Source organism: Calonectris borealis, chromosome 3, assembly GCF_964195595.1.
Source record: "Calonectris borealis chromosome 3, bCalBor7.hap1.2, whole genome shotgun sequence".
Classification (NCBI taxonomy): Eukaryota; Metazoa; Chordata; class Aves; order Procellariiformes; family Procellariidae; genus Calonectris; species Calonectris borealis.
In genome coordinates, this window is record NC_134314.1 from 94,408,667 (window position 1) to 94,436,436 (window position 27,770).

General features: G+C 49.3%; 1 protein-coding gene across 2 annotated transcripts in view; it reads right to left on the reverse strand.

Annotated features, from left to right (window-relative positions):
• Positions 1 to 25,511, reverse strand: part of MDGA1 (MAM domain containing glycosylphosphatidylinositol anchor 1) — a 143,753-nt gene extending 118,242 nt beyond the window's left edge. The window contains exon 1 of one of the 2 annotated variants that reach the window (XR_012673119.1): positions 25,002 to 25,511. Coding sequence is in view for 1 of the 2 variants with exons in the window: in XM_075146796.1 (XP_075002897.1) it covers positions 25,002 to 25,128 (127 nt within the window). In the remaining variant the exon portion in view is untranslated. The remainder of the gene's footprint in view (positions 1 to 25,001) is intronic. The other variant, XM_075146796.1, reaches the window with a different exon arrangement.
• Positions 25,512 to 27,770: the final 2,259 nt, after the last annotated feature.

The window sequence follows — 27,770 nt, forward strand, 5'->3', positions numbered from 1 at the left end:
CACGGCTCCGCAGACTGTACTGCCCGCCAGGAAGAGCTGCAGTTTTGCACTGTCTGAAACACCCAGGTGCAGGGAGGAAGGAAACAGTGGAAGGGGCAGCTGGAGATGCAGGACACTGCTGCTGCAGTGGCAGAGCAAACCCTGTCAGCTAGACACGTGGCCAGCCCAGCCATGAAAACCAGGTGGGGAGGCCGTGCCCCACAGCAACGGCCAGCACTGCCCTCCCATTATCCCAGTAATGCACATTACAGGAGGCTGGATCCTTCAACAGGGAAGGCACAAGGTCTCCCACATAACTGCTTCAACAACAGGTTGCAGGCTACTAAACACACAACCTGCAATAGACTCCTATTCATCACTTGAGCCAGATTCCACAAAGTGGAAGTCGATCCTTGCACGTTAGCATTTACCACTTCTCCTTTTGCATGCTCCCTCCCTCCTCATAAAACCAAACACATGTAGGCTGTTTCATGGTCTGTATCACCCAAATCAGTCCACTTGCCACAGCAACTCATCCAGGTGGGGGTAGAGCCCAGCAGCAGTTTAATGGTGTGCTGCAGTACCAAACAAACACCACTTGAATAGAGCAGGAGAAGGAGGAACATTAAATATGATCTCACATCAGACATTAAAATCCTTCTGCAGTCATTAAAAAAAAAAAGCCCAGAAGAGAACATAAACCCATGGTGGTTTGTAGGAGGTTTTTTGTTTGTTTCGGGTTTTTTTGTTTTGTTATTTTTGGGGGTTTTTGTTTGGGGTTTGTTTGTTTGTTTTTTAAATCTCTAGGTAACCAGGCAAGCCAAAAGACTAGTGCAACACTGGATATTCACACCAGCACAGCGAGCAATACAGCATTTCACCATTCACCTCCCATTGATGCTACCAAAGCACTGGGAGATGCTCCCATCTGTTCCCAAACCAGGGACTTCCTGCTCTATCCTGTGCTCTTGCCCCGCAGCACTGCATAGGATGCTCACAGCTCTACTTCATGCAGCTGAGGAAAGACAGGGTAAACAAAAAAAAACCAACAAAGCCAACAGCTAATGGCAAAGGAGTGCCCTTGCGTATGCGCTTGGTGGCAATAGTGCTGCTGGGCAGACACTGTTACACTGGTACCCACGTAAAAGGCATGAGTTAGAGACCCAGGGAAGGCAGCTTTTCAGTAGCTGTAGGGGACCAGTAGCTGGTGTGTCAGGGGCTGAGGAGGGTGGGAAGCAATGGGGACTTTCAGTCCAGATGCAGCCCCATCCTAAGCTGTTAGCACTCTCATGGGTGTGAGAGTGCCCTGGGAAGGACTTGCCTCGGGAAGCGACTGGAACCAGCCAGGTCTGTAAATGGCTTTCCCAGGGCACCACGACAAGAAGAAACTCCAGGTTCGTCTGGCTGGAGACACACATGCTGCCTTCCTTCCTCCAACACCTTCCTGCCTAATGCTGCTGGCTGCCAAGCCCAAATGAGCCAGGAAAATAGGGGAATTTGTTCTGATGAAGGATAGAAAAAAAGAAATAACCTGCTCCAATCGTTTGGAGAGAATTAAGGTTACTCTCAAAGAGAAAACATCAGGGAGCCGCATCAGACCTGCCTGGGGAAAAGCAAGTCTCTGCTCACTTGGGGGATGGCATTTTGTTCACAGACCAAAGAGCAGTTAGATACAGAGCACAGAACTGAGTTTTAAAACAGGAATGGATGTGGTATAAGGAGCAAGTTTCATCTTGTAGCGTGAGAATTGTCTTGGTTTTTCTTGGATTGCATTTCTCAAACTTTATCTTCCACCCCACCAATCCCTTCCAGAATCATGCCTCTTCTGCAGATACAAGGCTGGTGAAGAAGCAGAAAGCACCTGAGCTGGGAGCCCAAAAGCTTCAGTTCCTTGCAACGTGCAGTGGCCAGGGAGACAGTGTTGAATCCACTGTGGCTGGCTGGGCTAAAGCACATCTGCCTGGCAAATCTGCTCCCCTCGGTCTCCTCTGCTTCTCACACAAACTCACCCTCAACTTACAGGGAGAGAATGGAAAAGTTCCTATCACTGCCCTTTCCTGGCTTGTGGGAAGCCAGTGTTTCGGCCACAGTGCGCTGCGCAGATGACCGCAATACAGACCATCCCTGCACTGACTCCAATTTACCACTACATTTCATGGGAATCTGTGGTCCGTGGCCAGAAATGTAAACTGCTGCTCACGCCAAGCAGAGCTGCCAGGGTCAGCAGCGAGGGCCAATGGAGGGAACTGATCCCTCTGGTGTCATGGCATTAGCCCCAGATGAGGAGGAGATGCAGCCCCTGGGGCCCACCCGTGCAGAGAGAGATTCAGAGCTGGAAGAGACTTTGAGTCGAGCAGTGCCCTCCCTTCCTGAGTCACACAAGCCCCCAGCAACGTGGGCAGGCAAGCACGTAAATAAGCACATGCAAGTGAAGCCTGCAAGGAAGGCTTCCTCTAGCATTTCAAGGGAACTAACCCTGCCAGTGGTGTTATCTATAAAATAAAATACACCGTACATAAAAGACATTAAACAGAACACAAGAATACACGTCTACAGAGATGGTGGAGGGAAGCAGGTGCTGTTTTCCATAGTCCTGAACCAGACAGAACCTGATACGCTTTCTAGAAGAAACATGATGAATCAGTCTTGCACAACACCAAGAGGCTGTTATTCTGGGGACCTGTCACAGACTGCTGTGCATCCCAGGGACACGCTAGGTTTCTATAGATACCTCATATACCTTCCCAGCAGCCATTTCCAAGCCGTACTCCACAATACATGCTACAAAACTTTAAACATCAGTTGGAGGAAACAGCTTGCCTCAGTCCTTATGATAACTTGTGAATACTTTGCATCCCTCCCATCCCCCCTTCCCCGAGCAGGGGAGAGTCACTCACAGCATTTTTTCCCTACAACCAAGGCAGAGCAGCCCCTGACAACCTTCCTGTGGTCCTGCCCCAGCAATCTCCTCCTGCCAGGTAGCTGCTTGGTGCTGTGCACAGCATCCCCCACGGGAGCAACCACACAGCTCGATACCAGCTTAGCTCCATCTCCCCAGCGCAGCAGCTTGCTTTCTTTGCTGCAGGAACCAACACTGCAGAGGACAGGCAAAATGTTAAAGACAACAGAAACAATTCTGTTCCCTCCTACAGCCTGTGCCACAGCCCAGGAGGAGGGAGACAGTGGAACAAAAGGGAAACATATCCAAAGCAACGCCAAGGACCCACAGCTTGACAACAACTCTGTTTCATGATTCATTCTTCTTTCTGCTAAAGCCCTGGGAACTGGCCACGCTTAGGGCCGGGACTGGACCAACCAGCTGGCCTGAAAGGCTTAAAATCCTGCACCTGATGGGAGCCAATCACTGGTGCATGTCAAGCAAGTGGCACCTTGGATTTTAATGGTCCTCCTTTAGCCCGCTTTGCTAGAAAGCCTGGAACCAGCACTTGTTTGTCCAGAAGCCATGATATAAGTTGAAGGAACGGGGCTCTCCTTCCCTTGGGAATGTGGCCGGCAGCCCTCTTGCAGCAGCTGCCATCCTTGCCAGCGGGGCAGAAGAGTCTGCCCTCCGCCAGCCCGCCCTCCAGCACCCTAACAAGCCCGCTGCCGACTATAAAAGCAGCAAGAGCACACTCCACAGCCCTGATACTGTAAAATACTCTCCTAAATATTACAAAACGCTGCTGTCATCGTCCCCATACACGCTCCCTTCATGCCATCGACTGCAGGGACCTCTGCTTGACTGCTTTAAAAGTCTCATAAACTTTCCCACTCTTTCTCAAAGCTGGAGTTACTGCTCTCCCCGGGACCGTGGCTGGTTCCCTGAAAGTTATGGCCAAGTCAAAAATAAACTCATAGTTTAAAAATTGCACAGATTTAAGATTTAAGATGCTTATTTATTTATGCCTTCCTACCCCCTCCCTCCCTGTAAGTGTTTCTGTGACCATCACTAAATTAAAGCAAGTATAACAAGGCTGAGGAGAATTCCAGCCAATTTTAAAAGCTAAAAACAGCATAAGGAGAATAAACCTATCCTATTACTCCCCCTTACTCTTACCCTTTGCTTTTATACAATGGAAGGTTTTCCTCTCTTCCCCCCCTTTACTAAAAGGATTTTTCCACCTTAGGCTCACGTATTTGGGCAAGTAATGGAAAACAGGCAGCATCGTGTCACTGGTTAATGTGGAAACCCAATATAGACTTAAGGATCAGGAGCTTGGTCAGCTGAAGTTTAGAGATCTTCTCCAGTTCTTACATACTTCAAGATGATGTATTTCAAGACACAACACTGACTTCTCTGGCCATCAGAGGCAGAGTGCATGCTCCTATGCATAAACAAGGGCTTTCCAAATCACCTCCCCATCTCTCCAACCATGACTTTACAACTGCCTCGTTACCAAGATAGACATACTAAACCCCAAACCTGGAGGTTCTCAAGGCTGGCATGGGGACCAGCAGGAAGCAGTTGGCATCAGACCCAAGAGACACTGGAAACCATGAGCCTTGCTAACCTCGTCAGGTTTTTCACTATTATTGAGACTTCTGGTGGTTCTTGGTAGCTGCAGGAACTGGATTTAAGGGATGCCAAGACTGTTTCCTCATCTGGATTACTTCTGAAGCAATAATGTAACAGGCAGCCAACTGGGAGGAGTGAGAAGGGGAGCTCCATGTCCTAATGGCAGCCTCAGCACAGCTTTGGGTGGAAGTTTGTTGTTATCAGGCGACTTCTGGCAGACCCCAAGAAAGCGCTGGGATCCAGTAACTCCTGTAGCAGGCTCTTGATTCAAGAAGCAGCACCCACACTGGCCCTTTCCAGCAGGAACAATCAGGGTCAAACCAGTTGTGAGCCCAGTTGGTCTAGGCTGAAGACCACCAGTGGAGAGAGCCAGCCAGCCAGCCATCCTCAAAGGAAACCTGTTCCTCAGCCAGCACTGGCAGCACCTGGAGGGAAGGTGTAGGCAGGAGGCAGATACCACCTTTGCCCTCTCTCCCCAGCTTTTTAAAAGGCTGTGGGGAGGGAAGTGGTTCAACCTTCTCCTACAAGCCTTGCCCTTCAGGGCAGGCAGATATAAGTGGACTCAACTGCAGTAAAGAGGACTTCAGGCTCCAGGACTGCTGCCAGGCTGGTACCTTATACCTCAGCATAAAAATTCAGTAGGATATAGGGGAGTATACGTGTGCAAATGCATATGCCCCAATGGCACAACTCCTCCTTGCATCCCCTTTCTCTCCTCCCTGGGGCATCTTTGACGTGGCAGGTCTGTGCCTCCTCTGCCAAGGGGATGCAAAGGGCTGCCCCGCTCCCCTTGGCACGCGAGCCTGCTGCGGTGCCCAGACAACCCAAAGAGATAGATGGAGGGTGCCCAGCTCAGAGTTTAATCAGGCTTTTTTTTCCAGCCAGCTACCTGGCTCAAGCTTGATTCCCATTTGAGAAGCACCACCCTGCAAACCCCCACGATGGGGCCCCCCTCTGTACACTGCGCAAATTGGAATACAAATCAGAGGAAAAAGCTTTCCTCTGTTTGAACAAATTGCTATAGATTCACCCCCGTCTCAGGTCAGAGCCCCCGATGGGAAATATTTTCACTGGCTGACTGCTAATAGACTCTGGAGCAGCCATTGGATCAATACCTGAATAAGAAAATTAGCCAAAGCACACAATCTCATTTTGCCTTGTTTTGAATTACAGCAGGTTTGTGTTTATTTCACTCCCTTTTCCCTCCTTCCCTCTCTAGCACACTTCCCCCGTCCTTGCTCCCTGGTTACCTATCTATCAAATCTAGTCAGATTTGTGGGAATATAATAAAGTACGTGCAGGAAGATGTAATGCCTTTTGAAAAATGTTTACATGCATTAATATTTCCTAGTGAAACTGCAGCACTGCCACTCCCTCAGAGGAGACGGCTCGGAAGCAACAGCGAGATTTTCACATACAACCCCCTAAAAAAAAGCCATATGCAAACAACACAAAAAAATCTGCAAAGCAGGAGTGGGGACTGGCTGCACACTCCCTCTCAGAAAACCCAAGAAAGAGGTCAGCAGCAACATTGGGAATTAAAAAAATAAAAAGGCAGCTCTGTCCTTTCATTCGATACTGGTAGCAATGGAGATGTGCAACTACACCTGGTCTAGATCTCAGATGCACAGAGGGCGAGACAGACACTAGAAGTCACCCCCGTTCCTGGAAAGCTTCACCAGCAAGGGAACAAGCAAAGTTGATGCCTTTCACAGGGATTCAGCGCTGCGTTTCTGGCAGCTGAACACATGGACCTTCCCAACTTTCCAACCCCTTCCTGCTAGTTTAGAGCCTATTTCATTTTAATCTGGAAATGGCCCTACAAGAGGGGGAGGGAGAGAAAAAGAACACAGATACTAAGCACATTAAAAAAAAAAGCTACCAAACCAACTGTTCAGATAGGGCACGTTGCCCAGATAAAATTCAGTGGGAGTAAAATAATTCCTTCTACTTCCTACCCCAGCATCCCACTCTCCATGCCACCTACGATTGTGTCAAAAGAAGAGAGAAAGCAAAACTCAATCTTCAGCTTCCTGCTCCAGCACATCACGCTGTGAAGCAAAGCCACCAACCGGGCGCCTATGGAAAATCTGAAGTGTAAAGAAACCCCAGAGCGTTCAACGTGAGACGAGGTCCCCCTGTCACATTAGCACACCGCAAGTAGCTTCGAACTAAACAGGCCGAGTGGGACCTGACGTCCCCTTTACAAAGCTTCCCTGAGAATGTGCACATCTTTCTTCCTACCCAGTCATTTACTGCTACACACCAGGGACATGGCCCTCTTACGTTAACATGGTGCACAGCACAGGGCATCTGCTGGATACTCCCTGCTTTCTAATCAAGCAAACTGACCGGGTATCCCAAGAGAGGTCCTGCAAAATATATTTGTATGCATTAATACATATATAATATTTATGCACACACATACATATATGTATATATGTATGCACACATGTGTATCACACACAGATTTTACTCCCTGTGGTACGTGGTCAATGGGTTTATCACCATTTTCCACCGTCTCTAACCCCATGTTAGTTTAATCTTTATGTTACACTCACAAAAGAATACTAAGTATAACTATTACCAGTTATGCCGCACATAATGGAAAAACGTCCAAGTGTCTACCAGTGCATCTTCAGTTTCCCTGCTTGTCTGTGGCAGGCTATGCCAGGAGTGTGCCAATTACAGCAGTGTTTAACACAGAACTTTAAAGAGGGGGATAGACCAGAAAGCAATCCTTTCCATAAACATCTTGTAGCTAAGACCAATTCATTGGAAGAAACCAGGAAAGACATTTTCTACAGAAAGCAACACTTATATACTGGATTGAGTCCTGTGGAGGACCACCAAAATGGTCAGGCAGCTGGAACATACAGTGTATGAAGAAAGGCTAAGAAAAGTTTAGGTGGTTTTGTATGTTGTTTTGGTTGTTTGTTTTTCCCCAAGCCTTAAAAAAAGACAAGGGAGATCTTATTGTTATTACCTAATTAGGAGGGAGCTGGAGAGAGGGAAGATGGACGCAGAGTCAGACTCTCCTCAGAGGTTCATGGTGAAAAGAAGGGCAAAAGCCACTGGATGCAACACAGGAAATTCCCATTGGCCATATAGACAAGAATTATTTCACCATGAAGGTAGTCAAACACCAGTTAGAGAGGCCCAGAGAGCTTATGGACCTTCCATCCTTGGAGATGCTCAAAATTCAACTGGATGAGGTCCTTAACAACCTGCCTTAACTTCAAAGTTGGCTCTAACATCAAACTAGCCCTGCTTTGAGCAGAGGGCTGGACCAGATGACTTCCAGCGGTCCCTTCCAACCTCAATTATTCCATGAGGTAACCAAGGCAAGAATGTGCTAGATTAGCAACACCTAGACAGGAGGGTTTACTCTGTGCCCTTGCCTCCTCCAGTGGGGAAGAGAGGCCATACCACCTTAAAAATACGCACCACCACCACCACCCTTGACTTAAGCTAACAGATTTCAATTTGGAGATGTAGAAGCAAGGTAAAATACCAAAGAAGGACTGTCATGGACATCAGAATTAATAATGTATTTTTCTTTTGTTTGTTTGGGGTTTTATTTATTTGGTTTTTTTTTCTTTTTTTTTTTGTTTGTTTGGGGTTCCCCTCCCCCCCCCCTTTTTTTTTTTTAAAGATTTGTTCCATTATTGCAGATGTTGACAGAGATGAACAAGGGGTTTTATGGTTTAGGGCCTCTAAACCAGGCTGCAGTCCAGGCAGTAGGAATTTCACTGAGATTCAGACCGAATCCTCAATTACAATTACTTTGGTGTAGGTTTAAATCTCTGGGCCTTACTGTCTCCCAGAAAAAGGTACAAGGAATGGAAAGATGCCCCAGATTAGATGCAAGCTCAGTCCCAAGGAAACAGAACTGTAGGGTTTCTTTTTCCTTTAAATACAAACATGCATTTTCAGCTCCCCTCCGTACACAATGTTGATTTTCACCATTATGAAGTTACTGTACTGTTTCCCCCCTTGAGGACCATAAAACCCTGAAAGAGGTTCTGGGAAGGTGGCCACAGAGCTCCCAAAACAATGCAAAATGTCACAGCTTTCCCCAGGCAGGAATTCCAGGGGAATCGAGCTGATTATCAGAGAGACAAAAGCAGTTTTCCCCAAATGGCTGAATGATGCCTTTGCTGTAGCACCTACAACCATATTGCTCACCTAAGGCACCTCACTGCTGCCGTCTGTGGGCATGCATGCTCCTGGGGGAGAGCCACCAGATACCGGAGAGGATGAATAGACCAGCTACGAAAGGGGAAGAGTCACACTCCTCAGAGACTGGAAGGAAAGAAAGGTCACACTACAATTTAAGTAGATGAGGGCTTCATGCAATCCTTTTCTTCAGTGAAAAGGACTGCACTTATCTCTAGTCAACCTAGCCATCCCCAGATGATGCAGAAGTACTGCAGAGAGAAGTACTCTCATGAGTTACCTGTGAAACAACAAAACACTGATCCAGCAGCAATGCACATTATGAGCACACAAATATAACGAGGAGACAGCTTCCTCTCTCCACCCTGGGAAGTTTAGTGTCCGGAGGTTGTTCTGGAACACGGAGAAGTTGAGTTTTGGCTTCATTTCAGCGTCAGGGCTGGGCTGAGATGTACCCTGGCCCAGCTGACCCCCCGCCAGGAAGGGAGACACACCAGCCCCAGAGGCACTCAAGCACTGACAAACCTACAGCCAGCACTTCCAGGGGGGTGGTGAGAAGATGGACAAGTAATCTGGGAATGTATCTGCCCAAGAAAGAGGTAATAAATACAAAATAAAGGCAAAAACATCAATAACGCATGTGTTAGGAACATCATGGACTGAATTTGTGTGTGTAAATCTACACACCTAGTTGGCCAAAGAAGAAGGTGAAGCTGGCAAAATGTCTCTAAATAGGAAGGAAAGCAGAGCGAGGGAGCACTGGGAATCTGAAAAGCTACTTGACAGGAAAAACAGAACAGCTGAAAGTAAGTTTGCTCTCTCACTCTTGCTCTAAAATGGAAGCAGTGATGACAGTTCACACCAGCTGAGTAAATGCAAGAGCAGTGATTGTGAGTGGGGCTACAGAAGCAGCCCTGGAAGACTGCAGCCCTGCCTCAGTTCACATCTGGTCTCACACACAGTCCCCAAGACACCCAGGAGCTGACCCTTGAATCCAAGCTCCCAGCTCCCTGATGACCACCAGGCTAGGTTCTCACCCCAATGAGATGACACATTTGATGTCAAATGTGGATGAACAATTACAAAAATATTAACAGGAAGGCAAGGATAGAGACAGACACAGCAGAAAAGTCCATCTGCTCTGGAGTAGTTAGCAGGGCAATCGAAACGCATTATACCTGGGTCCTTCTCAGATGTTCCTCCAGGACTAACAAATATAATCTGGCTACATTTGACAGAAAGAGCCTAGATTCACAGCAGCTTTGGAGGCCTGTGTGCACGCATACAGCTTCCACAGCACACAAGGTATTTGGAAAATAAAGGCCAGAGCAACAGAGGCAGGGTGAGAACCTACAGCATGCTCAGACCCTTACGCCTCCCACACAGAGAGCCAGCCCCGGAGTACGCGAGGCACCGCAAACTAGCCATAAACCCAGGAGGTGGAGAAGGACAGAGTTGTCATGCAAGGTGCTACCTGAATGTCCTTTGGTTGCAAGGGCAGCTCCCCTCCCCTCACCCAGCTGCCATGTGTCACCAGTCTCTATCTAACTCATCAGACGTCAACCATTCAGACTAACATCAGGAGAGTCAAGTTGCAAATATAAACCCTCCCAAATGGAGACCAGTTACAAGCACAGCTGGTCAAGCCACACACACCAACACCACGAGGTAGACCGATACCCCAGTAAGGGAGAGGGACACAGGTAAAGCACTCCGCTGTGCCGAGCTCGCCAGTCACCATTCCTTCAGCAGGTGCTGAAAATACGCTGTGCTTCTCCAGAAGTGTTTAAAAGCTTTGTGGAAGAGGGTCGGGAAAATACCCCTCACCAGCACCATGCCTGCTACTTACTCTTACTCATACAAAAAGATCAAACCAAGCTTCCAGCTGCTGTTTGCCTTCAGTGCTGTAACTCAGTATAAAGGTATCACTGGCAGCATTTCAATGCCACTTGGTTTTCCCTTGCCGCCGCTTCAGCGGTAGGAATTGCCATTGTATTTGGATATTTGCATGCGGGGAAGCAGGGGAAAAGGGCTTTCTTCAGCTGCAGACCTCTTGCAGGATTTTGTTTGCATATACATTTTATGTGCAAAAGCATACAGTTAGACCTTCTTTGCAAAGCCCTCTCTCGCAGAGCCAATATGTGTATTTAAACTAAGTGATAATGTATCCCTTTAATACAGCTTTTATTGTTCAAACAAATATTATTTTAAGCCAAGTGAATTCAGCAAGGATTCTGAAGGGGAAACAACAGGAACCGAGGAAAGAGAGAAGGCAGAGGGGAAGACAGTGGGGACAATGGAACAAAGACTCCCCACCACCAGGCGCTTATCTCCAAAGCTGAGTGAGATCCTGAACACTAGCTCTATTTATGTCCCTTCCTTCTAGCTGTACTTTTGAAGGCCACCAGAAAAGTTAGGGAACAAACGTAGGTGATAAAAGCAAGGAGAAAAGATTTCAACCAGCGTAATGCAATTAAGCAGCAGAAAAGAAAAATTCCTCTTATACCAACACAACACTCCTGCAGGAAAGCAAGGGATGGGAAAAGAAAACTCCAAACAACTCTTGCCAGCTACCTCCAATTCACTTTGAGACAGCAAGTCACGACAGCGACAGGCCTGCCATCGCTGGGAAAGGATACTCAACTAATATCACATACCAGAGAAAACAATCAAAAACTTTTGGGGTAGGAAAGATTGTTTTTCCCATTATTCCAGACTGACCAACAAAAGCAGAGGCATGACTTGATGAGAGTTGAGCTATAGTTCGAGTATAATAATGATTATCCCGTTATGAAACAATCACAAGCATAATCCAAGCATAATGCCCCCCAGAGTAGTGGGGTTTGAAACCAAAGCACTCAGACACTTTTCAAGCCCAGAGAAATGAGGAATCCCCCTACGGAAACCACCATCTCGGGGAATAGATCCTGAAAGCCCTGACTGCAAAGCTCGGCCTCTGTGGCAGCAGGTTACCTAGCTAGCCCAAGTCCCGAGGCACTGCACTCCGGTTCTACAAAGCAAGCACCCTATTACTTTATGAAGCAGGTTTGCACTCAGGGATTTTCTGTGCTTTGATGACAGATTTGCTGTCGGGCTTTCCACCAGCAGCTCGCCGAAGGCAGCGCAGAGTCTCGGTGACCACAACAACCAGCCGTCAATGAAAAGATGCTCACCAATGCAACGACCTGGAAACTGCCACAAAACTAAAAAAGTCTCGAGTCAAAATTTAATGGTGATGGGGGGGGAAACAAACAAATAACAGATGTCCATGAAAACCTGTAAAGTACTAAGACAAGACACCACACAAAAAAGGAGGTTGCCTATCCATGCCCTCCCTTCACATCCAGATGGAAACACCTCCCTGAAATCACCAGCTTCATCTTCAAAACGTCTGTCCAAGGCAGACAAATGGCACCACCTTCCGCTCACACAAGCAGAAGACCAGGAGAAACTAACAGACCTGGCCTTTTTTTTGTGGTTTAAGGCTTTTTTTTTTTAAAAAAAAAAAAAACCAAACATATTTGGCTTACACTGAAGTCTTTAAAAAAAAGTCATAAAGAAAGACTGACAGCGACAGGATCCAAGCCATTACATGCAGCATTTCAGGCCAGCATTTTTACCAGAGCAACAGCTCATCTGGATTTAACTCCCTTGCCTTAGAATTAAAATGCTATCTACATGAGTAGCACAGCCGAGCCAAAAATTGTCTCCAGGAAAGCGAATCCTCTAAGATTTCCCCCCACCCTGCTTATAACTTCTGTTTTGACAGAGAATCTGAAGAAACACAACCATTCCTCCTGGCCAGACAGTAGCAGAAGCTGGAGTCGGAGTCTGGCCACCAGCTTTTGCTGGTGGATCTCAGGCACAACGGCCGCCTGCTCACACCCCCATAGCTGCATCGCTTCCTTCTGGGCTAATGAGTAAAAAGTCATCTGTGTCAGCAAGGCGAGCAGGTGTGACAAAGCACACGCAAGAAATAAGTCCTTATATCAACAAAAATCCAATCAGCCGAATATGCCTCGAAAACTAATTACAATGACTTTAACTGGGTACGACAAAAAGGGAGAAATAAAATACAGGATAAATCAGAAGAGTTAGTTCAGCAAATGAGCCACTTAATTACAAGCTGTCACCCATCCTACACCACCCTGGGGTTTGGGCTCCAGCCTCAGTGTCACCCACAGCTGTTTCCCCACAGGCAACAGCAATGCTCACACAGCTTCCAGGACCTTGAAAAAAGTGTATAGGAGCACATATGCAAAAGCTACATTAAATCCTCCTGTTTCTTGCAAGGGGGGTGCTAAGACTAACCCCCTTTTACGTGACCCTGGAATTACAGCTATGGCCCTCTGAGAGACGTGCAATCCCGTTCAGGCAAGGCTCCCACCTGGCAGGGACGGCAGTTCTCACTTGCTCTTCCAATCCCTCATTTTCAACAGCAACAATGTCACGGGTATTATCATGAGGCCAATGAAAGAGAGAAATATTCTCACTCCTAGAATTTACACACTATCAACAGCATCCATTTCTTTTCTCTCACTCTTTTTTTTTTTTTTTGAATCTAGCAATAGCTAGACACATTTCTTTCTCATTTCCCTGTCTACCTCACCAAGCATATCACAGATCCTAGTACTTTTTAGCACCTTCCCCTGCTTCCTCCCTCTGTGAAGCTTTTATTTAGGCCTAACGAGCAAAAAGCTCACACAGTGGTTTCCTCCCCCCACCCTCCTCACTTACTACTTCCTCTAGACTTGCTTTGAGACTATCAAATGCAATTCTTAAATTAAAAGCTGTTTATTAAGAATTAGCTCTGCTGGAGCTTTCCAGCATGCTGACCTACGCAAGGAAAGAAAGTTTGCGACGCCGTGATGCAGGGTTCGCTCCTCATTTTTCTTTAAGTTTTTGCTCTTTTAAGTGTCTGTACAAAACACCCTGCTGACCCATCTGAAGCTGAGTGATAAGCAGCTGATCTACTGTGTTTTACCGAATGTCTCTTATCTAAACCAATCTCCTTAAGCAAGCCATATGCTGCAAACATACTTTGAAATGTCTCCATAATAATCTGAGAAGCAGAACTGTTTGTCAAATAGCACACACACTACTGCTGGCCACTTGGAATAACCATCAGCCACAAGTAGGTACATATGCTCGTTGTGATCTGCAAAAATCAGCATGGCATCTTTGCCAAGGCTTAGCAAATGCCAGAGTGGTTTCTAGCTTCGACAACTACCATTCACTTTGGCTAATTTCTCCTTTTACACAGAGTTTCAAGCCTGATTACCAACCACGAATATGTAACAAACTGCTCCTTTCAATTTGTTGTGGTGATATTCATGCCTTTCACGCAACATCCCAACATGAAAGATTTATGGTATTAATCATGCACATCATAGTAAACAGTCATTCTCTACTGTCGATTGCATTTTTCTGCTGGAATAAGGATGAAAGTCTTGAGCTGCTTATCATTTGACCAGCCAGAAAACAAACTATTATTGTGCTATTTTAACCAAAGCTGGAGCTTAGTTTCTATGGGTAACGTCTTGAGATGCAGCTACATGGTTCAGGAGCTTGACTATCCCATTTTGAAAAACAATTTAGAAACTTAATCACAGCTAAATGCAGGGCTTGTCTATGCAAGGAGTTATTCAGGAATAGCTTTTCAAAATTAAAGATTAATTCTAGACCTGTTGTCTAGAGGCTCTCTTTCACAACAGCAAGCTGCATTAAGCCAGCTTGCACTCCGGCATTGCAAGCTATGTTTGCTTGAAAGATACCACAGAGCAAGAACAACCCTGGCATTTGTCTTGCTAGAGTTCACAGCTACTGGATGGCGGTAGCTAAGCTGCTGCAGCCCTCGAGCTTCAACCTGCACCCCACAGTAAGCCGGCTAGTTGGGGTTGTAGGATCACTACCCGGTTGGACAGCCAGGAGTTGAGTATATTTGTTTGTGCTGCAATCCAAAAAGCAAGCATGAACCTGGTGTAGGTGCCCCACAACTTATTTATCAAGGAGTCGAGTGCAGTACGCAGCACCTGCCAGGTGACCCCAGGTGCAGGGGGCTCAGCACACACCGCAAAGCCCACTCGGGATGCTGCATAAATGGTCGGAGCACAGGCCAGGCTGAGCTCCATGCTGTTACAGCTGTACTGTAATCAGTAACCAAAACAGCTAATTTAAAGCTTAAAGCTCAAGAGTGCACCCACAAGTTACAGTCCTACTTCTGTGTAGGCGTTGTGTACGTGCACCTTAAATTGATTTGTTTGCAAAAACATTCCCCTAATCCCACTGTCTCATAGCACTGGAAAGCTCCTGTATTCTTTTCCAGTTTCCAAGTATTCCTCATTTGTAGAGGTACAGGGAATAACAAGGCACCGTCTTTCACTACACCTTAAAATGAGGATCTTACCAACACGCAGCTAACACCACTGCCCACTTCCAAGTTCCAATTTCCAGGGATAAGAAGGTCTTCTTATTCAGCAATTATTTGATGACTGATCAAGATAATCTCCTTCTCAAATACATACTTGTGAATTTTAATTGCTCTAAATATAAAACAAAAAATCTCTCTTTCGGAAAAAAAAAACCAACCAACCAAAATCACTGAATTAATTCCTTTTGGCCTTCGTTAGCATTTGGGAAACAAACACTAGAGATTTCTTCTTCTTATCTTCATACTTGTAAGAAAAATAGGAATACGGCTTAGCACATACTTAAAATAACAAAACGTGTTGGAATATTCAGACTTTCCTTTTGCTTCTTCAAAAGCTGTGCTCTGCTCTGGCATCCACAATCCTTGATTCTGAGATATTCTGAGATAACTGGATCAGAGCCTGTTTTCAATGGCTTATTCCTTCTTATCGAGGATGTATTTACCTTGGATCTATCAGCCACAGGGATTGCACTTAATACCAGCTGCACTTTACCAGAGAGAAAAGGATGGTTAAAACTTTGCTGATGTTCGATTCTCCATTCTGCTACGGGCAAATCACTTAATCTCCATCTCATTTCCCCACATGCAGAATGGAATAACGGTAGGCAACAGAGGCATTGTAAACGTAGAAGTTTTTAGATATTACGGTGATGGGAAACACATAAACCCACAAGAAATCCTACTTGTGCACTCTGAGAGGGATTTTCAGGGTCTAACAACTGCAGTGGAAGTGCCCCAGACTAGTTACGTTTTCTTAACATCCCAGTTGGATTCACTTGACTGGCAGGGGAGTTCAGCCTCCCATCCCCAGCTGGCTCTTGCTGCTCAGGTTACTTTTGTGAGCCTCAATTTCTCATATTTCCGCTATTTTGAGGGATGATCTGAGTCAGAATAACCCATTTATTAAACTTAGCGAGAGACAGTTGCTCTTCACTCTAATTCTACAAATGCCTTTTTCCACCATGCAAGGCACGCAACAAGCACCAGAAGGTGAAACGGCATTTGTAAGCAAAAGCCATTTTGCCACGTTTCTCAAACATCTGTTTGAATCGCATCTTTGTTTTTCCTTTTTATTTCATCACAAAGGCACACAAGAGGTGCACAAGATTCCCATCCACATTTATTTTAAAACAATTTACGCCAATTAGTGAAGGACCATTTCCTTCTGAAACAGGAGCAGCAACGGCAAACAGCTTCTCTTGTATTAAATGTCCACCTGCAGACATCCTAAAGCCTTTCTCACAGCTTGACTTTAGCTTTCAATGTTATGTCAGTTCTTCTTTAGGCAACATTTGCTAATTTGTCTTTAGAAACTCCCATTCTTACTGCACCTTTGTCAATTGCTATCCTCACCCTGCCATCATTTCCATTTACACAAACCCAGCAAAAGTATCTGCACACCATTTGTCCTACACTACAGCTCACAGCGGAGAGAAACCACAAGCAGCACATCACAGCCAGACGGATTTTCAGTTACATCAGTGAAACCTCCCCTGTGAAAGCTAAAGCAAAGGGATAACAGCCAACACCACATCCACGAGCGATTTGCAGCATGAGTGAAAGGAGCAACAAGAAAGCCAGAGGCTGGCCAAATCGATAAAAGCTGTTTGAGATCTTTGCTCGCCACCTTGCTGCACCCTCTCCCTGGAGGTCTATAGCCCAGCACAGAGCTGTGACCTGCTCAGAGCAGTGCTGGTGACTCCAAATCACCAGGTCACTCCAGCACCACGGCTGTCCCCAACGGGCTGTCCTGCCTTATTTGCAACCACTGAAATATATAACTGCGTCTACAGTGCTGTTCATTACTAGCACGATACTAAGAACACAGAGTGCTTTACAGAAGCGTACAAAGGAAGCATCCTTCTCAGAGGAGTTTAAACATTGCTAGACCATAAAGCTCTCTATAGATTTTGGGAATACAGTCGTACAAGCACACACTGGAGTAACCATATTGCCTAGTCTAGAAGAATAAGCAGAAAATTTAAAGAACTAATCATTTATATTCAGCTGTCTCCCTCTCTAGTTCCCTGGTTAATCTCAGGCATCTCCCTTCACCAGCCATGGACCAGAGTATTTGGGCATTAAAACTAAAGGTATTAGTAATCAGAAGCTGACGTGGGATACAGTGTGGCCAATGCACTGGTGCAAAGGGCTCCCTGTAGGCAGCCACGATGCTCCGAAGACAACGTTGCACTAAGCTAGGGCCCCTAAGTCATGTCTTCCAAGAGTCAAAGCACCAGCATCAGTCAAATACCTCTGCTGTGGCATCCTCAGCTCTGCAGCCTCACGGAGCAAGGAGATACAATCGCAGCACTAATGCCCTCGCCTGAACACTTCAGAGGCCCTGACAGCCAGCCGCCACCTTGCTGTCTTCTTTTCTCTTCCTGCCAGAGCAAGGCCATGCATGAGGATCCCTCTTCCCTCATATCTGTTCAGATTCCTTTAACCCCTTTAATCCCACCTTTTCTTTCTGAGAACCAAAACCAACCAAACAAAAAAATAATCCCAAAACCACAACCACACAGATATGTGAAGAAAAAAGAAATGGAGACTATGGTTGAAAAGCTAATTAAGGATTTAAGAGGCCTGCACTCACTTTATTGTATGATCTTTTATGGGAAACAGACAACAAGATGCTCCTGGAAGGAAAGAATAGCACTTCCCCACTCCACAAGAGTATTACCGGGGGCAGGGGGAGGGAGGGAATAAAAGGATCGAAAGGATCATGAACTGCTTGGGTACAATGTGACAGAGCTTCAGAACCTAAAACAAACTAGAGAGAGATGCAAAGCAGCATGCAAGCAGCCAGCACCAAAAACCTGGAAGCAGCAGCTCAATCCCGGGTGTTCGCTCCCGCGAACTTCGGCCTCGCTCCCACTCTCGGGAAGACGCCGGGAAGATGGGCAGGCGGGCTTTTCTTGGAGTCCACCACCAAGGTGGCAACGGAGAAGACGAGCTGCCTCCGGGCGTTACTCGGCGCTCAGCCGATGCTGCCGAGCCGAGGACAGCCAGCCCGTCACCCCGGGGACGCGCGGCCAACCCGCCCCCACCCGTGTCCGGCAGGGCGCGGCAGCGCAGCGCGCCTGCTCCGCCGGGAGACGGGCGCTCCCAAAGCGCCGTTTCGGTTTCCACGGGGTTTGCCCTGAGCAAGTCCCGGCATCCCCGCCCCGCCTCCCGGGGGAAGGGGCGCACCCCCGGGCACCCCCCCCCCCGGCCCCCTGGGGGAAGGGGCGCACTCCCGGGGCGGTGCAACACCTCCCTCTGCCGGGCAGCGGTCGAGCGGCACGGCCTCGCCGCCCAGATGTGCCCACCCTCGCCCAGATGTGCTCCGCAGGCACAGCTGGAGAGGAGCCCGCAAGCAGGGCGGTGAAGGAGGGGCAGCTTCGTTCCCGTTTCCCTTGGGCCGGAGGGAAAGCGGGAGTCGCCTGCAGCCGGTGCCTTGCACCCGGGTAGAAGTCAGGAAAGCAAGCGGGGAGTCAAGACCTTCGTTCCAAGAAACACCTGACACCAGGCATGAAAACTCTTTGCCTTCCAACAAGTCCTGTCCCAGCTAACCTGTTGGAGACAGCCCTTCTGTGACTTAACTTTTGTTGAGCCAAGATCAGCTGATGCCCAGGATCTCCCTTTCCTGGCTCTTTAATTCAGGGCTTTTGATCACCAGCTCTGTGGGTTATCACACATTTAATTTCTTCTTTTAAAAACTAAGCAAGTGCTTGGCTATAAAAAAACCAAACCTCTACCGTTCCTTCAACCCCTTCCCCCAAATAAAGAGCAGATGAAAGCTTTTTTTCTTTTCAAAGCAAGTACTTTGGATCCTAACAGAGTGGAGATCTCACCAGTTAAACATGGGCACAGAGACATGAAACACACGCCCTCTCCTCTCCCACTTCTTTGCAGCACATCACACCCTGATGGATCCTGGAGGTCCTGCCAGATCTGCATTCTGCTGTGCAGTGTCACTGCTATAACCCTCTCCTTCCTCCACAAGCCTGGGGAATACTGGCATATTTTCCCCTTCTGGATTTAAACCTGTGCAACACCAGCAGCTGATGGCTGGCAAAAGGTGGCTGGGACATGGGCACTTGATGCATTCACCTTGACTGCTTGAGAGCAGAAATGGTCTCAAAGTTTTCTTAATAGTTTCAGTCTACCTAAGACCTGGGCTATCAGGTATAGCCTAAAGAAACCCGCATCATATTACCAGATGCAGGTACCCACCGCATCTCTGAGAACAAACCAACATTTTCCACTGTCTCTTGTCTGGAAGGAGCCCATCACAAGCTGAACGCTCATCTTCCCCACAGCAAAATGGAGCCCCCTCTGAGGACACAACACAGCAACCCCTCTGCACAAAAAATACCAGTGAACTGCCTCTCCAGAGCTACACAGACAAACCAGTTGACTGTGGACTTCCCTTATGCTGGCTAAAGAAACCTTTTGCAGGTAGGGTTCAGGACATTTCCACAAACAGATTAAGAAACACCCTCCACCCCAAACAGTCTTTAAGTACTAGAAATGCTTCTCTCTCTATTGCTTTTGCCAGCCCATCGACATTGGGCAATTTTTCCCCACCCCTCATAACTCTGCCCTCCTCATAACAAGCTGTAGCCATGCAGGCAAGACTCTTAAGCATAGACTATGCTTAATGAACCGAGAGAGCACGGTATGTGTGGAGAAGGACTGGAAGCCTGAAACTGCACTATTCAAGAAAGTAGAATAGCAGCAACTCCAGTCGAAATACGGGCAAAACAGTAGGGCTTCTGGTTGATGGGAAGTGCCACAGGATCTCCGAGTTTTCAGCATGGAAGTCACTTTGTCTTGTTACTTAAAAATCAGAACAGCAGCCTCAGCAGCACAGCATTCCTTACTGCCACTGCTGAATTGCTCTCTGAACCTCCAAGGCCATCTTCTGCTGCATCTTCCACTTATTGGGAGCCACTTACTATATCTCCCTCCCCTATCTCTTAAGCTCATCTGAAATACATATATATATTTCAAAAAATCCAGTGCAAACCTGACACGGTGATAATTTTAAAAGCTATGCTGCTCATGTCAAATTATTCAACATCTGTCTTCATGTTCCCACAAAAATTAGCATAGGATGGTGGTTTCTGATGACACCTATAGTGAAATATTTTGACTTCTACCAGCAAGTTGCAAACAACCTGTCAAGAGGATAATGTCAGTTTTCTAGTACTGCATATTAAAGCCAATTCAGGGCTTATCTGGTGTGTGAAGCTACTGACCTGACCTAAAAACAGAGGCTCTGGTGTCACAGGAGGGCGAATCTGACACACTACAGCTGGAGAACAGCAAGGCAGGCTGAAGCGCAGGGCTGGACAGATTTAATGCCTTGACCTTAAAGAGCTGCTAAAGAGCTACGCAAATCTTGGACTGACCCAGTCCTTAGGTGAGACTATTTCTATAGCCCTCCAGTTACAAAACTCATTCCTGTAACCAAAAGGCTACAGCCTAAACCACCGTAGATTTAAGAGCTGGACAACAAGGAGAAACAGCTGAGCAGGAAAGATGTGTGTACGTGTGTGTATATACGCGCACACACACACACCCTGACACATATAAATATATAAAGATATATATAGTTTGGAGGACCACTGTGCTCATACATCGCATTTTCCAAACAGAATCAGCAAGAAGTGCCTCACAGGAGCCAGCTCCACCACTACTTTAGCCAGCAATTTGCTCACCCATTGCTGAGGGCACAGGGTAGGGCACAGGGTGTGCTGGGATAACAGCAAGATAGCTGAAGAGCTCCTCGTCCGGACTCCTGTTCCCGCTGGCAAAACAGCTATCGGCAGAGGCAGAGGAGAGGGACTGATCCAGGTCACCAGGCTCAAGGTTAACATTAGAGTGTGTCTGTGCCCCCAGAAACCGGCAGCAAAAGACAGGTGTGAGGCATTCTGCATTGAAAACTCTAGGAAAAGAGGTTTTTACTTTACAGGTAAAAAGGAGCAGGAAACAAATCGCGTCATGCGTACATGAAATGAAAAAGTGCAGATGTTTATGGCCTAAGCCCAGGATATGTTTTACCACGATACTCCTCCATCACAGATGCGAGAAAACATTCTTCCACTAGATTTTTTGGCTGCCCGTAGTGGCATCTCATGGGTGATTCAATGTGATGGTGTCTCTTTAAAGAAAGAGCTTTACTGGGTCATTTATTCCCCACCTCAGAGGCCAGGGCAGGACTCCTCTGTACTGCAAGTGCTTCACCCCCACCAGTTTCAAGTGCCTGAAGTAATGCAGCCCATCCAGCCCCTCTGATCACGGTGCCAGGCAGCTTTCCCTGCTGCCCAGCCTAAACCTTCCTTTCATTCGCTTTCCATCACTTTGCTGTAGCCCCTCATCACACACTGTGATGACCATTCCTGAAATGCCCTTTCTGCAGGTGAATTATGAGAGGCAGGGAACCAAACATCCCACTATTTTATTCAGCCTGAAAGGCTGCTGCTGATCAGCTGGACTGTGCTAGTTGCAAGACAACTCAGAAATGTTAATTATATACTGCACATGGAGTAAGGAGAGCAGCAGCCCTCTGCATGCTCTGAACCAGAGCTACGCAAGTCCCAAGTCTGCAAGGCTGACTAGGAAGCAAGAGGCGTACTCGTCCCTTTGGAAACACTCCCTATTCTCCCCTATCAGTCTAATTTATAGTCTTTAAGTGTTGATAACTCCAAGCCTGGAAGGGGAAGTCCCCTTTCTCCTTACCCCTTCCTCCGTCCCCCCAAATTCTGACATTTCCTAGAGATCTATAACAGCTTGCTTCTCACCCTGACCAGCAGCATTAATGCACCAGGACTGAAAGGCACATGCAGTTTGAGAAATGGGGTACCACAAAAGGCTAATAAAAGTTGCCTCTTGGCAGTCTGCTGAACTGCCTTCTGTATCAGGCCAGCCGTGTCTTACTGCAACAAACAAGGCTGAAAGGATGGGATCAGCTAATGAGAGGAGGGTTTCAGACACACTTCAGTCATTACAACAAATGCCAATTTATATAACAAGCCTCTTCAGGTAGCAGGCTAAAAGCACCTTGACTCCTAATTAAATTGCACCTCCATTGCAAATGCTCCTTTCCCAGAAACCCCCTTACACACATTTTATTTATACCATTCATCTCAATAAACCTCTCCAACAACTCCGCTCTCCTAGACAGAGGTCTTTTGTGCGCATCCATGTGGGTGTATTATTCAAAGGGTACATCACATGGATATTTCATCTCATTTAATCTGATTTAATCTCAGCAGATTTACTAAAGTCAAATATATTTATAGACCCATATAGATGCCTCTCCCCATCTCCATTGCCATAAATAAATATTCAAAAGCAGAAGACCGGAGCTGAAACATGATACTTGAGTTCCCATAATTTCTACATTAAGTGCCACATGCAACCGACATTCACAACACAGAACGCTCGAGTACAGATTAAAGCTATGGCGAGAAACTAACATTTAGGACAAACCAAAGTCCTAAGGGGAGCAGTAAAACTAGTTTCTAATCCTGCAAATTTATCCTTGCAAATATAACAGTATCAATCCAGCTCTGCTTGAGCCGTCAATAACGGCAATCTCGCATCCAAACAGTGGGCTGCACAAGGCACAAAATCAGCGCAGGCTAGTGGACTGAAGGCAGGTTTGGGAAAGACAATATGAAAACTATTAGTCACCGCAGAAGTTTGCGCTGTGCTGATTCCACAAGACATGCTCTGGGCTGCACTCAGAGGCAGCTGCGTATTAAGGCTCCTGATGGTCTCAACAGATAGTTTGAAGAGGTAGGGGAGGGGAGAGGAGGGAAGATTTCTCCTTTATATGGTTAAGTAAGAGAATAGATAGAAGTAGTGTACCATTTTGGCTTAAAAGGATGCCTTCATCTTATTGCATGTCTATATCTGCGCTTTCTTTTGTACACAGCTTCTCCAATCTCTCTCTGAGAGAAAAAGACAAAAACATCAGTAAGTTATTCTGAAGATGTAATTTAGCAGCAACTCTATCAAATGCAAGTTCACTGAAGTGGATAAAAAAACCACAACAGGCAACCTTCTAGGGCACATTTAAGCAAAACCAGTTTTAAGCTCTGTCCCTCTTGCTACAATCCTGAGCAGAGAGGCCATTCTACAGCAAGTGACAGCTACTCAGCAGCAAGCACACTAAAACAAAATAAAAAAAAAGTTCAGCTAGAAGCAGATTACTTGTTTGAAAGGATTAAATAACCTGCCCTGACCAGGTTTCTGTACCACAAACTCACTCTACTCCTCATCTTTCTAGCCTTCAGACGGTCCTACAGTTTTCTTCTGGACATGCAGACTGGAGAAAACACATATACTGGGAAGAAGAAAGAAAAAAGAAAGGAAGCTAAACACCCTCTGTTCAAAACGGTTATTTTACAAAACGGACCCAAACTCAAATTAACATCCCAGCCCTCAAGGAGAAAGGAGGAATTGTTTCCATTAAAGAAATACATCATTAAAAAGTGACCTACAAAGACTTACCCATAGTCAGCGAGACTGAACTGATCTTTGCCAGAGCTCACACAAGAGACTGGCTGCGTGCTGTTAAAAAAGGGGGAGCGGGGGGGCTGGATTCTCTCACTGGGGTCTCTCTTCAGAGCTCAGAGAGCTTGGCTTGTTAGAGGCAGAGGCATGCCTTCCAGACGGACTTTACAGCCACGCACAACTGAGTTGTAAGCCAAGATAAAGCCGGCTTGTTATGAGAGGCAAGTCTTGTGGGTTGCTTTTATTTATTTTTTCCCAGTGTATTGGAAATGCAGATCTTGTAAAGCAAGAATTAAGAGAGGGCTGGGAGAGGGAAAGGGGGGCTGCACGGGTGGCTAAAGTAAATCCCGGCTGTTCTCTCAACGCAGGGCTTGTGCTCAGTGGGGGCACTGGGTGCCACCCCCAGCCTCTGGCCCCTACCCTCCTCTCTGCCCTCGGAAGCTGAAGGGCTGCGGGAGCCAGACCTCTCAGGGGACACCCGAGCTTGCCATTTGCCACCCTGCCTGCAAACAAGGAGGAGAAGTAAGCACCATAACTGCAAAAATAATAATAAAAAATAATAATAATAATAAAAGAGAATAAAATCAAGCAGCTCGACATCAGCTCTACCACAGACCACCCCCCACCCATCCCCTCGGCCTTAAGAAGAAAATCGGCAGCAAAGTTCAATAGGGTGCAAAAGCAGCCTCACCCCTCACTCCCGCGGGAGGGGAGGGAGCCCGGCGGGGCTGTGCGGGGGGAGCCGGGGCAGGGCACGGCAGAGCCGGGGAGCACCGCCCCGCACGCCGGCGGCGAGGAGCGGGCTGCCCCCGGCAGCAAGGGAGACAGCCGGCACCCCGGCACGGAGCCCCGGCGGCCACCCTCCTCCTCGCCTACCCGTGCCGGTGCTCCTGCAAGGAAGCAAACGCGCAAGGGCGGCGCGGAGAGGGGATCCTCCGTCCTCCCCCTGCCCCAACTCGGAGGTGCTCCCGGAGCCGCGCCGCCGCGTTTCGCACGCGGGCATCTGCGTGGCGTCCCCACGCGAGGCGGGTGGGGGAGAGGGGGGGTAGGGCCGGGGCCCGGGGTCGCTCCCCGCGGCAGCTCTCGCTCCTCCCGGCTCCAGGCGCGGCCAGCCCGGTGGCAGCCTCGCCAGCGGTCCTGCGTGCCATCTCGGCGGGCTCGTAAATCGGAGGCGGCCAGAGGTTACGGCGAGGAATTATGAAGTAGCTACAGGCGCTGGAAGCCCTATTGCTGCATAAATCTGTCCGCTCCGGCTGCGACGAGCTTCGCCGGCATCATTTACTTTCTCCTGCAGGTGCTTTTTAACTTTGATCCCATCGCCGCCGTCCGCGCCCTCGCCTCCCCCCTCCCTCCCTCCCAAACAGCGACCGCGACAACGTCTCTTACCGTAAACCCCTTGTCCCCTGCTGTACGCCGGCACCAGAGACAGGAATAAAAAACAGATCATCTCCATCTTCAAGGCAGAGCCTTCATCGCCGGCGAAGAACAGCAGCCAAAACAACCCAGGCAGCATCCGGAGGGGGAGCGAGGAGCAGGCGAAAGCCTCCCGAAACGCCGCCCCATACGCCCCGCTCCGCGCCGGGCAGCGGCGCCCCTGGGGCGGAGGAAGGGACCCCCCGCACCGGGGCCGCCTGGGGATAAAATTTTAAAAGGAAAAGGAAAAAAAAAAAACCAGGGAGGAGGAGGAAAGGAGGGAGAGGGCGAGCGAAGAAGGCAGGGAGGGCAGGAAAGCGGAGCGCCGCTTCCCGCTTCCCCTCGCCAGGTTGCTCGAGGATCTCCAGGAAAAGGGGCAGCCGCGCCCGCACTCGGGGTACGGGGAAAGGCCAGCCCGGGGGCACCGGGCCGGCGCCGGGCAGGGGCAGGAGCAGGGCTCGGACCAGCCCAGCGCTGCCCCCCGGCCCCTGCGAGAAAGGGGGTTTCTTTGTTCAGCTGCCCGAAGTCTCGCGCTGCCCGAAGTGCTGCCAACTGGGGCCAACTTGGGAGAGTCCTCGCCCTCTCTCCGCCCGACGAGGCTCTGGCCGCAGCCCCAGGAGCGAACGAGGGGAAGGAGAAGGAGGTGGAGAAAAAGGGGGGGAAGCGAGGGTGGGGGGTAGGAGCCAGCTGCTGAAAGGCGGAGGGAGGGATAGGTGATTCTCTCTCCTCTTTTCCAGATCTTCTGGGGAGGGGATTGTTGTAATTAATCAAATCCAGGAAGGATTTTTTTCTTTTTTTTTTTTAAAGCGGCTCCCAAGAGCTCCCCCAGCTGCACTGCATCGCCCCAGCCAGCCTGAAGGGAGAAGCCAGCGAGGAGCAGACAGACCACGCACCCTCGCTCCGCCTTGCAGCTCAGCCCGGCTCGCCTTGCCTCCTCCCCAGCCTGCCAGGTCCTTCTCCCTACAAAACTTTGCCTGATGTTGTGTGCCGGGCTCGGGCGGGTGCTTCGCCTCCGCTGCTTGCCTGCTCCGCCCGCCTCGCAGATGATTTGCAGCTGTAGAGAGGTCTGTGTCGCTCTCCCTCGACGGCTGCCGCAGCTCCTGGTGGGAACTAACAAGAGCTGCAGCTGGAAGGGAGCCGACGAGGAGGGACAAGAAGCTGGAGAAAGTTCGGGTACTCCTGCCAGACGCCGGCTGGAAACCGCTTGGCAGCTCCCTGCCCCACCGCTTTTTTTCTGAAGCGCCAAGATCTCCTGCAAAAGTTGCCGGGAGCGTCTCCGCTCCCCAGCCGGCCCCGGGGCGCTCCGCTCCGCCGACCCCTGACGGGGCGTCTGGGGGCACCGCGCCGCGTCCCGCCCCGCCGGCCGGGCTGGCCCGGGGCCGCCTCACCCCTCCCTACCTGCCGGCGCTGCCGGGCGCGCCGTATTTTCTTCCCCTTTGGCTTTCCAGGTTTTTCCCCTCCTCTCTTCACCATTTCATTGCCTTTCGGTTTAAGAAAAAAAAAAAAAAAAGAAAAGGAAAAAAAAAAAGAAAAAAAGGAGCCAATTAAAGCGGCCGCGTTCAGAAGAGCCCTGCCTCCTGCCCAATTCTGCGAGCCTCCCCTCGCTCCGGCCCAATTAGAGGCAACACCGCAGGGCTGGGGAGGAAAAGGGGCTTGCTTCGGGCGGAGAGATCAGCCGTCAGCCCGGGGTCCCTCCACCCTCAGGACACTCGCGGCAAGGTCGGCTTCTCCCGGCTGGGGCCCGAGGTGCGAAAAGCCCAGAGGCGGCGGCGGGGGGCTGGGGGGCGCGCCTCCTGCCTTGCACGGGCAGCGAGCCGGGGTGGGCGGCAGCGCAGGTTGCCGAGGAAGGGGAGGTCTCCGGTGCCGGCGCTGGCTGGTGCCAGCAAAGTTTTTTGGGGCTCCCCAGCTAGGTTGCAGGCTGGCGGGGCTGCCTTGTGCATGCTGCTCGGGAGCGGCGGGGCGGGGGGCCCCGTGCGTGGCGGCGGGGGTCGGCGGTTCCCGTGGGACTGCTAGCCCCGCGCTGTGCGAATGCGCATACATAAAAGCCGGAGCGGGGGAGCTGTGCGTTTTCCCCCGGGCATCACCGCTGCTCCAGCGCCCCGGGAGCGCCGGTGCGGAGCCTTGCTTTGCCATCCCTATCTCCAGCTGCTTTGCTATGGGGATAAAACGCTGCTTCGGGGGACCCCAAACTCGCTCGCCCCACGGGACTCCGGAGCCGGCGAGCCCACCCGTGCCTGTCCCGGGACCGTAGCAATGAGCCCAGACCGTAAAGCGGAGTTAGTGCCGCGGAAACCCCTCTTAGCGGGGCGTGCTGCTCCCGGGAGCAGGCGGGCTCCGGCACGCCGCTCTCCCGGCGCTGGCCCCACTGATGCTCCCGGTGGCGGGCTGATGCGCCCCGTCCCTTAGCGACACCGCGTCCCCTCCGCCTCTTCCCCGGGGCTGGTCCCTGCGTGTCCTCCGGCCTCGGCCACGCGTGGGCTTGGCGGCCCCACGCCGCTCATGGTGCTCTTCTGCTGCGCGCTGCTCCCGGCCCTGCCCCGCGGCTCCGCATCGATGCCCGCTCGCCACGGCAGCTAGCGAGAGGTGCCGCACCCGAAGGGAAGGCGGATTGAAAGACGTTCCCCAGCAGGCACGGAGTCGCCGTGCGAGCAAGTCACTCCCTGGATAAAAATGTAATTAAAAAAAAAAAAAGAATTATTGAGGGATATGGCCCAGAGAGCGGCTGGCTGCTCAGTCATGCTC